We start from the raw sequence: 11,341 nt of genomic DNA, 5'->3' as shown, positions 1-11,341 counted from the left end.
TATCCAGTGGTGCAGGAACTAAGGGTGCTGGGTGTGCTGCCACACCCCCTGGTTTGAAGTAGTAATAACAAACACCGAATACATGGTTTACATCAACACTCCACTATAAAAATTGGACCAGCACCTCTGGCCTCTGGAGCTCTCCCATGGCACCTCTAAATAGCACGCTGCTTTCATCTACCTACAGGAAACAGTCCTAAGCAGACTCATTATCTTTGTTTAATGCCTTTAAAGAAGCTTAAGGACATTTAGGAATCAACTCCATGTGCACCCATCAAATGATATTCTAAAGTACTCTGTTTCTCCCCCGTCTCCTCCCAGCAATATCCAAATAGAAGCTTACCCAGAGTGGAAAGAGAAATAAGTTATACCAGTATAATGCAACCTTAAATCAATATTATTGCATCCACACTGGAGTTTGTACTTGTATAACTATATCAGACAAGACAAACATACTTCAGACTCCTAACCAAAACAGCTACACTGGCACAATTTTCAAGTGTGGACCATGCCTAATCAGCTAAGCCAGCCTCTTTTCTTGATCACTGTGGTCACCACCATCATCCTGCCTGTTACTCAAGTCTATAGCTGAGAGTCATCTTCGACAAGGACCTCCCTGTAGGTCCTCATAGCCTGGATATGAGGACCTACAGGAAATGTCTAAATCTTGCCCATTCTTTTTGTGTAATATCTCTAAGATGGATTAGCCACACAGCTAGAGCTCTCATCATCTTGCATCTTGATTACTGCAGCATCCTGTTCTCTGGCCTGGACAAATGCAATCTTGCCCAGCTCATATCCATTCAAAATGCCATCATCCGTTGTTTTGACCACGTTAGCCTTCTTCTTGCATCCCTCCACTAGCTCCCCAAAAGCATGAGATTTTTTTAGAAAGTAATACATTTGGGGTTCTTTCTTTCTTCTAAAAAGAAAAAAGAAAAGGAGTACTTGTGGCACCTTAGAGACTAACCAGTTTATTTGAGCATGAGCTTTCGTGAGCTACAGCTCACTTGAAAGCTCATGCTCAAATAAACTGGTTAGTCTCTAAGGTGCCACAAGTACTCCTTTTCTTTTTTCTTTTTACGAATACAGACTAACACGGCTGTTACTCTGAAACCTTTCTTTCTTCTGTGGTTTCTGAGCCTTTAGGTTAACAGGTCACATTTTCTATCTTTTCTTCACAACTAAGGTGGCTAGAAACTAACTCTATTTCAATTTAAAACTGAGCCTTTCCAGCAGCCAAGGCTTCAGATCAACACAGATCATCATAAGAATTGGCAACAGTGACTGTTAGCCACATGCTTAAGTGGTTTTGAGGGTCAGCACCTTGACCTCAAGCCCCTTCATCTTTGAGCTTCTTCCTTCATGAATACAGGTTTGGAAGGGGGCTTTGCAGCAAGCCTGGACTGTTAACAAATCCAGTCTCTGGTTGTAAGGCTGTGAGGCCCCTGGGAGATAAGGAAACTAGGAATACAGTAAGTGGTAGAGTGCCTTGAACTCATTTAAACGACATCTCCCTAGCCCCCCTCTACCCCACCCTTCCCTTCCAAGCCATCCTGATGCTCCTATCTCAGAAGTACAAGAAGGTTTCCCCCACCCCTACTTACTGAGCTGACCGTTCTGGTAAGGTTGGCCCAGCGTATAACTAATTAACGTGATCTTCTGAATCTCATACACCACAAAGCTGTATATCTTATGGGCTCAACAAGGCTCTCAGAGATTCCTTTCAGGTCTGTTGTTATGAAGCGCACCATTAGATACAGTAGGAAAGAGGTTCAGCAAGATAGCAAATAGTAAGTGTATAAATGATGGGGGGGGGTAAGCTCCTTTTTACGGACACCCAGTAGCTATAAAATCCCTCTTAGTAGCTGTTCTCTAATTGTTCTACCTGTAAAGGGTTAAAAAATGTCACTGCTATGCATAGGTAAAAGGAAGTAAGTGGACACCTGGCCAAAACAGCCAATGGGAAGCCTAGAACTTTTTAAAATTGAAATGACTCCCCTTTTGTCTATCTGTTGTGGTTCTCCCGGAGAGAGGGGACAGGGCAGAGCTATGCTATAGGAAGCTTTGGGCCAGGAATGAAAAAATCATCAGTATCATACCTAGACGCTACTCATTTGAAACCCCAGATATGTAAGAAGATCAGGAAATGTCTAGGAAGGCGCGATTAGATTTATCTCTTTTGATTTCTTTATGGCTTATGGATTCCTCTGTGCTAACCCTGGGTGCTTTTGTTTTGCTTGTAACCTTTAAGATTGACTTCAAGAAAACGATTCTTGATGCCTAATCCTTGTAGTTGCTCTTTTTAAATCTAGCAATAGCCTAAGTTCCCAGATGTATTTCCTTCCTTTTGTTTTTTAATAAACTTTACCTTTTTTAAGAACAGAATTGGATTTGTGTGTCCTAAGCGGTTTGTGCACGTTGTTTAATTAGCTGATGACAACAGCTGCTTTCTTTCTCAGCTCTTCCCTAGAGGGGGGCGTGAAAGGGCTTGAGGGTACCCCACAGGAAGGAATTCCCAAGTGCGCCTTCCTGAGCTTTCAAAGGAGGTCTGCACTTGGGTGGTGGCAGCATCTACCAATCCAAGGTCAGAGAAAAACTGTAACCTTGGGAGTTTAATACAAGCCTGGAGAGGCCAGTATTAATTGTTAGAATTGCCGGAGTGGGGAATAAGCCTTAACAGTAAGTAGAATCTAAACCACCAGGATAAAGAAGCAGAGACCCTTTAAAAATGTGTTTACTGCAATCAAACCTTCCCTTCCTTTGAAAGGCGTGTTTTTCTGTTAATTCATGTCAGTTCCAATTAGAACTACTGAACCATCCAGGACATACATCAAGATCTCTTTGGTATTGGGATTAAGAGTTTGGTGTAAGGCAACCAGATTTTAGAAAGCCATTTAGGGATTAAATGATTCAGTGTAAGGTTTCTGCCACCTATAATTTAAGCAGCTAAAAGTCTTTCTGCAGCCACCAATACTTACAAGGTCATGAGCTCGCTTTTACTCTGCTATTTCAATTTGTAAAATGTACTGAGGCGGTGTGAGGGGAGGGCTGATCCTGCACAGGTTTTTGCAGGGAGAATTCTTTAATAATAATAGAAATAGCTGTACAAACAGAAAGTAACTCATAGTTTTGACCTCAGGATTAGTACTACTGTCAATTTTACATATAAGAGAATGGATGCTGGTAATTAGAGAGCAATCTGAATGGGAAAGTTCAGCAATATTTAAAAAAAAAACACTTAAGGTTGATAGACTTTGCACACAGATGAAATTTCAGGCTTGTGATTTTGTGTGTTCATTTATCTAAAGCAGATATTTTATTACTACCCAATACAAAGAAGATACCTTCTTCACTGGACCACAAAAATGCATGAAGTTCATGATTAATATTAATTAGCCCTATTTTATGTAATGAATCATTCACAAGCTAATATTAAATCCTGTTAGTGCATCCCTTAATCAAAATGATTGCTGCATGCTTTCAATTAATAATTGCTCTCCTGTTTGTTTCAGATACCTAGTATTTGGTATTTACTGAATGCAACTGGTAGCATGACACAACTTCTGCTCCCTGAAAGGTTTTAAACAAGGGAATCATAAATGAAAAATAAATATTTAGTTAATTTTCAGGTGAATAATAATTTGTACTAAAACTTGGGAATCAAAATTTTACACATATATCTATGAGTATCATGAACCCACAAATCAAAGCAAACCAGACTTGGTGCTTATATTTCTCCCCCCCCCCCCTGCTTTTTTAATTAATTATTTTTAATTATTATTATTAACTATTCAACCAGATCTGGGGGGGAAAGGCAGCTAAAAACCACCGTTCAGCCTCAAACCTCAACATGGTTATTTTAAATAAATAAATAAATAAAATAAAAGTGAGATTTTCTGGAGAGATTGGATGACTCCACTGGGGGTTGGTAATGGTGAGAGATTTCATTGTCCACTGGGTTGCCAGTTCGTATCCAACCCACACTGTAGCAACTGAAAGTTGCCACTGTCTGTGGCTTCTTGGTTGGCCTAAATGCAATGAGGTTTTTTTTTCATTTCAAGCCAGTTACCAGGTGTTCAGAACACCTTACCACCCCCCCCCAAAAAAGTTCACTGCAGCAGCTGTTAATTAATTGGAATTTTTGTTAGTCTCAGCAGAGGGGCCATGTCTGAAGAATTATACCATCTGCTAAGTATTCGCTTTAGATGAGAACTGAGGCAGTTGGACAGGATAGTGAGGTTCCCCAATGGCTTGCATTGCCACTGGCCATGTAGACTATTTATTTTAAAAAGACAAGCCATGCAGCAACCACTTGGACTTCCTTAACAAAGTTTTTAGACTTAAGGGGAAAAAGAGTTGAAGTTTCATTTCAGCCAGTGAAGCAGCAGTTAGACAGGTCGTGAGCCTGGTGGAGGGGAGTGTCATACCCATCAATCACCACATTTCCTTGCATAGGTTGCTGAGTTTAGTTAATACTATTATAATGCACTATTATGTGTTTCCATATGCAAAGAGCAATTCTACCTGTCTATCTTTCAGCCTGGAAGATTTATTTTGGATTAAAGGGAACTATCAAACAGGACAGCAAAAAAAGGTTTCTGTGAGGAAAATCCCATGTGTCTCATCTGTAACATGCAGCACCAGCGCTTTCTCACAAAATGGCACCTACCCCTCCCTGCAGGCTGTAGATTCTTAGGAATGTAGGGTATGCCTACACAGCATTTTGGAGCAAAAAGGAGCAAGTCTCTCAGCTCAATCAATAGACTCAGGCTAGTGGGTTAAAAACAACAGTATAAACAGCACTTCAGAGCTGTGGCTTGGGCTGAAGCTCAGGCTCTGAAGCCCACCCTAGGTTTCAGAGCCCAAGCCACAATTTCTAACCTCTGTATATACAGATATTTTTGCAGCGCTTGTGAAAGCCCCATTACCCTATGTCTTTTGACCCAGGGTGGGAGGCGGGCTCCCGCTCACGCCAAAATGCTATGTAGAAATACCCTTAAAGGTAAAGTACCCCAACATTTACATATTACAAACACCACACCCATATTCTGTCATGTCAGACAATTTTTAGACATTTTTCTACTTACTTTTTATTTCAACTTAAGGATGTATTCATCTTGTATTTTAATTTTGTACAGTAACTGTGGCATTATAGCCATTGTATTATGTATAAACACCAGCATATGGAGATTTAAGAAGGGTGGTGTCTGTGTGTAGCAACTGGCATGGAATGTTGGGTGTGTCAAATGAAAAAGACTTCTTGGTTGCTAGTGTGCTAGAGTTGAGGCTAGAAAGTGAACCTAGGAATAAGTGAGGCTGGAGGTAGCTTGTAAATAATAACCTACTCACAGCTAGCTTTTGTTTCTGCTTTACATTGTGTTCATAGTCTTGTTTTTCAGACCAAAAGGGACTTCTACGCTCATCTAGGCTGATCTCCAATTATTTATTCCAATTTAAGTGATTGCAGTTCATTTAAACACGCATGTTTGGCTGACTGGATTTCAAGAAAGAGTACGAACCAAGGCAGAACTACCCTTATGTTCTCAACTAGAACTCAATACAGTGTGCAGTTAGTGAGACCAAACTCTCCCTTCTGTACTGACGTTCCTCCACCTTCTAAAGGAGCTAGTCCACCTTAAACTTATATTTCTCAAATATTGATTTCTTCGGCTAACTTAGGATAAATTAAAAGTCTCATTGTTACAGCAGAGGAGAAGAGCAAGAGCCAGGCCTGCTTTCCTTGATCCCTCCTTCAGTCAGAAGCTGATAGACCCACTGAAGTAGGGTGCAAGAATTAGCTATGAAAACCCTGGATTCTTCTCATTTAAGGGAAAGCTGTTTGTCTTCCTGGAGTGGAAAGATAGGAAAGATCTCTCTTCCTCGTTTCTCCTCTGCACTGGGCTGGGCAGGGCAGGGGCTGAGACTGGTTAAGGTGTCCTCCTTCACAGGCCAAAAGAAGTTCCCCCTCTTCAGTGTAGGTATGTGTGCATGGTGGTGGTTGTGGCAGCGGCTGCAACAAAGATGAGCTGTAGTGAACACCCCTGTTTCTCTTCCTTACTAGGGAAGTGGGAGGATCCCAGAGCTCACTGCAACCCTAGCCGAAATGTCTACACAGCAATTAAATGGCCCTTTAGCCAGAGTCAGCCAGCCTGGGCCAGATGTGGGTTTTTAATTGCAGTGTAGACATACCCCTAGAGACCATTACCTGCCATCCATACCTCATGTCATGTAAGAGTCACACCAGGAGAGGGTATGGCAAATGTCTGTCTCTTTCAATGGGAAATGCCTTAAGAAGTAGCAGACCAGTACAGGGGAGATAGATAGAAGCATGCATTTTGATGGTGATGCGTTTGGTATGTTGATATCTCCTGATGGAAATAAGGAAGCCTATCACACTGCCCTTAGCCTCCTTGCTGCACTCGTACTGTATCTGAAAATCTGAGATGGGAACAGGCTGGAAGCTCATGTCACCCTACATGAATCTTGATTAATATGCTAGCATAAAATAAGCATAATCATTTAAAAGAGCAAATGTCTATTCAGGTCAAAGTCAAATGTGGCTGCTATTTGGTAAACATATTGATGTACTCTTCTTCCCCATGAAGGATGAATAAGGGAATGTGTTCACTATTAATGCAAAATTACTTTACTAATGGAAAAAGAAAAGGAGGACTTCTGGCACCTTAGAGACTAACAAATTTATTAGAGCATAAGCTTTCGTGAGCTACAGCTCACTTCATTGGATGCATTCAGTGGAAAATACAGTGGGGAGATTTATGTACACAGAGAACATGAAACAATGGGTGTTACCATGCACACTGTAACAAGAGTGATCGGGTAAGGTGAGCTATTACCAGCAGAGGAAGCGTTGTTCTAAGTCAGCCATAAAAATGTTGGCATACTGTTGGGCCATGCAGGAAACCACGGCAGTGCCGCCGATTTGAAGGTATACATTGTCCCCAAATGTGAAATTGTTATGGGTGAGGACAAAGTCACAAAGTTCAGCCACCAGGTTTGCCGTGACATTATCGGGGATACTGTTCCTGACGGCTTGTAGTCCACCTTTGTGTGGAATGTTGGTGTAGAGGGCTTCTACATCCATAGTGGCTAGGATGGTGTTTTCAGGAAGATCACCGATGGATTATAGTTTCCTCAGGAAGTCAGTGGTGTCTCGAAGATAGCTGGAAGTGCTGGTAGCGTAGGGCCTGAGGAGGGAGTCAAAAACAGACTCCAACGAGAGCCTGCTAAATTGGAATTAATTTGCAAACTGGATACAATTAACTTAGGCTTGAATAAAGACTGGGAGTGGATGGGTCATTACACAAAGTAAAACTATTTCCCCATGACCCCCCCCCCCACTGTTCCTCAGACGTTCTTGTCAACTGCTGGAAATGGCCCACCTTGATTATCACTACAAAATGCCCCCCCCCCCCCGCTGGTAATAGCTCACGTTACCTGATCACTCTCGTTACAGTGTGTATGGTAACACCCATTGTTTCATGTTCTCTGTGTATATAAATCTCCCCACTGTATTTTCCACTGAATGCACCTGATGAAGTGAGCTGTAGCTCATGAAAGCTTATGCTCAAATAAATTTGTTAGTCTCTAAGGTGCCACAAGTACTCCTTTTCTTTTTATTATTTTATTTGTTCACCTGTTTCCTCTATAGAGGAAATTAGTGCCTTGTTCAAATCAGACATATTGCAAGTGGATGGAATATTTATCATCAAGGGACATAACAAGACTTTCAGTTCCCAACAGTTAAAGTGGAAATATGCATATGTGATAAGTATATATATAACAAAGCACCCATTTAGGAACCCTATCAAGGTAAGTCATAATAAAAACAAACAAGCAAGCTATTATTTTCAACTTAAACTTCTCACTTGACTGAGCTTCTCACTAATGTGATTTTGATCAGCTCCCAGAATAGAAATATATAATCATGATAGCCAAACTCTACAACAGTAGAGAAACAAGGAGGGTAAGGTAATATCGTTTATTGGACCAACTGCAGTTGGTGAGAAAGACACGCTTTCAAGCTACAGAGAGATCTTCAAATGGCTTTTTGGTTCAGTACGATGGCTTTCATGAATGCGAAATAGATGACATGATGTACCCTTGTTCCTCTCCAGTCTATATAATGTTATTTTTAAATACAATGGTGTAAAGACCAAAGCACAGATGGAATACATATATGGATGGTTGTCAGGACTGGTCTGTCTTCATTATCCCAGGACACAAACTGGCATGTTATTTTAGACATGGTTAATTTAAGTACCCAGACTACTTTGATCTTCAGGTAGGGTGACAAGTGTAAAATACACAGAAGATATCCTCTGCTTTCAGACTCACTCCCTGTGAATAAGTTGCATTATTAACATCTTATATTTTACATATCTTAATTACACCTGGACCAGAGGGTCTTTCATCCTTCAGAGGCCCTTTCAGCTGCACAGCTCTTTTCCTCTCTAAAAGCAAAACCCTATATTTATGGATGATATTTCACATGAAAATCACAAAAACTGACCTTGGCCCAACTTAGGCAGATCTCTGCTGCAGCTCCACTGAAGTCCCTCTGAGCCTGGTTAGGGAGGCATTTGACACCCTGGACTATAGTTAAGGAATTAAAACAAAACACACACACACACAAACACACACCACACCCCACCTTTTTTAAAAAATAAACAAAACATGAATGCTTGAAATAAATACTCCAATCTTATTGCTTTTAAAACCTTAGCTTTATATCTCCCCACTGTCTCTCTACTTGCATGTCCTTCAACACAAGCCATTAAGATAATGAATAACATTGCACACTATCATATTAAAATATATTTAAAAACAAAGAGCTAGGCCTTGGAGCTGTGCTGAGTAGCACACACACATCATGTGATTTTGCATGTCTTTTGTTTTAGAGTCTCCCCCATCCGCCTTTTATAAATTGATGTCCCTTTTCCCCTCTACCCCACCCCCTTTTGTCTCTATCAGATGCCTATTCACTCAGCAGCTGACCCAGAGTAGACTCTTTTAGTAAAAGCCCACTCCACTGACAGCCTGTTGGTGTCCATTCTCCAGGAGTTGGAGGGAGTAGTCTGAAAAAATTCCAAGGGGGAGCAATCTTCCATTTTCTACACCACATCCACCAATTGGCAGGATCAGCATGGGGGAAGAAAAGTTATAAAGCAGCAAACTCATCACCCACAGTATAAAATTAGACCCTAAAAACGCCATGCAAACCTCAACTGCGAAAATAAGATGAAATGACACAGCAGAAATAAAACAAAGAGGAGTCAGCAAAGTTTTCTTCTCAGGGGGTATAGGTGGATATCAAGGTAAATTAACATACACAACACAGCAACAGGAAAACACTCCCTTGGGCATTTAACTAACTTCTAGTCCTGAGTAAAAAGCCCTGCCTTCTACAGACAATTACCACTCTGGTTCTCAGGCTGGCAATTTACAGTCTTTAACCTGAGCACCTGTGCAATGTGAGGGGGAAGCTGAATTCAGATTAACTCTTTGTTCACTAGGAACCAAATAATACCCCTGCACCCTGCCACAGCGAGTAAAAAGGAACAGGTTTAAGTGAATCTTCAGAGATAACTGAATACACTAAAGTATGTGAAAACATGCAGAGTGGACTAACAAATTAGTATCAATTTAAATTTCTGTATAGTTCTTACATTCACTAAAGGCCATATTTAGAATTTGATAGTCAACTCAAGATGATTCACAATCATTTGTATTTTACATCCCTAACTTTACTCAGTCATTTGTTTTGATATTGTTGTCCACATCCACCAGCTGTACAATCCACTGTCAGCTATTGATTTCATAATGGGACTCCATGTATTATACTGCATATTTAAAACTGATTTCACTCATATCATAAACAGTTGATGGTGCTTTGCACACACTGTACCAGATCTTTAGACATAACTCTAGTTAAACCTATGGAGTTACAGCAATTCACCAAAATAACTAAGAATCTGGTCCAATGGGTACCATAAGCTTATCCCATTCTTGAAATGTGGCTTTATTGGTAACAAAGAACAAGATACAAACATCACAGTTTTCTTCCTAAGGTTGGCTATTCTTAGGCTTTTCCCTCCAGACCCATCTGTCCTAGTCCCTCATTTTTTCTGTCTCAGAAGAGAGAGATGCACCATTCTTTCTTATATCCTGGTTGAAGCTAACACAATCCACCTGCCAGTACTCACAACTCCCACTGTGACAATTACTAATTCATATTTAACCTGGAAGATAGGGCTAGAACTCTAGTCCTCATGTCTCAAAAAACACAGATGTCTACCATTTAAGTTAAAGAGGATCTCCTTTAATTTTGCTACTAGTAGGGCTCTTGTTCTCTGTGGTCAGTCAGTAGTTGGAAACATGATCCACTTGCATAAAGCTGGTATCTTACATATTACCCCTGCTTTCCTATTAGACCAAATATCCTATGCTTGTGAGGTTCACAAGAATTTATATCCAACAGTGGGGCACCACTCTATAATTACTCAATTTTCTGCACACAGACATAATTATTATACAAATCACCCACATACAAAGAGATAAGGCTTGAAACCTGTTCCTGGCACTCCAAAAACCCTAGTCCTCTACTGCGTGTAGTAGTTCACGTAAAGGCTCTCAACCAGTAGTATTCAATTTGGGAAATTTATGTCACAATCTTATAGCTACTTCACCTTTACTAGTCAGTTATGTAGTCTGAACTCTTACTGTAATCCACCAGGCAACAAGTTACCTTCTTTCGCCCTTGCTGAATTCGTTTACAAGGTATGATCTCCTATTACTGGATCTCTACTTCAGTTCAACTTGAGATTTGATTAACATTTAATAGTTGCTTGTATCATGCCAGATCACCTAGGAAGTAATGATCGGCAAACTTCCAAACAGTGGGGCAGTTCAAAAGCTGATGTGAAACTTATTCAAGCCTTTTTGAAGGTGTCACTCCAATCCCAGATTGGAAATTACTAAATTAACCAAATTCATTGTTTATTTGTGCTTAGCTAAAAGGATCCCTGAAGTGACATTAATGAATTAAAGGATTAAGTTCTAATTTCTCCAAAATGAAAGAGAAGCTAAGGGAGACTGACTGTTTTCAGTAATACAATGGAACTGTGGATCAGATTGTTCGGGGGGAGGAGGCAGAAGGGCTTAAACAATGGGTCAGGAAGCAGAGTTAGTCACAGATTCTTTTGAATGGCAAAAAGGTGGTTTTTTCCTACTCTGACATCATCTAAAACATAATGAGCATCATGGATAACTGTGAAGGAGAAAATATGATGGTAAGGCTAGCTTTGTTATTGATATTTTC

General features: G+C 40.5%; 1 protein-coding gene across 1 annotated transcript in view; it reads right to left on the bottom strand.

Annotated features, from left to right (window-relative positions):
- Positions 1-693: 693 nt before the first annotated feature.
- The window catches only part of LOC141981911 (uncharacterized), a 37,793-nt gene continuing 27,145 nt past the window's right edge, over positions 694-11,341 (bottom strand). Inside the window, exon 3 of the mRNA XM_074943535.1 lies at positions 694-860. Within this exon, the coding sequence (XP_074799636.1) occupies positions 694-860 (167 nt within the window). The remainder of the gene's footprint in view (positions 861-11,341) is intronic.

The sequence above is a fragment of the Natator depressus genome, chromosome 2 (genome assembly GCF_965152275.1).
Source record: "Natator depressus isolate rNatDep1 chromosome 2, rNatDep2.hap1, whole genome shotgun sequence".
NCBI classification, from domain to species: Eukaryota; Metazoa; Chordata; order Testudines; family Cheloniidae; genus Natator; species Natator depressus.
Note: the sequence above shows the minus strand (reverse complement) of the source record. Positions and strands in the feature narration are given on the sequence as shown.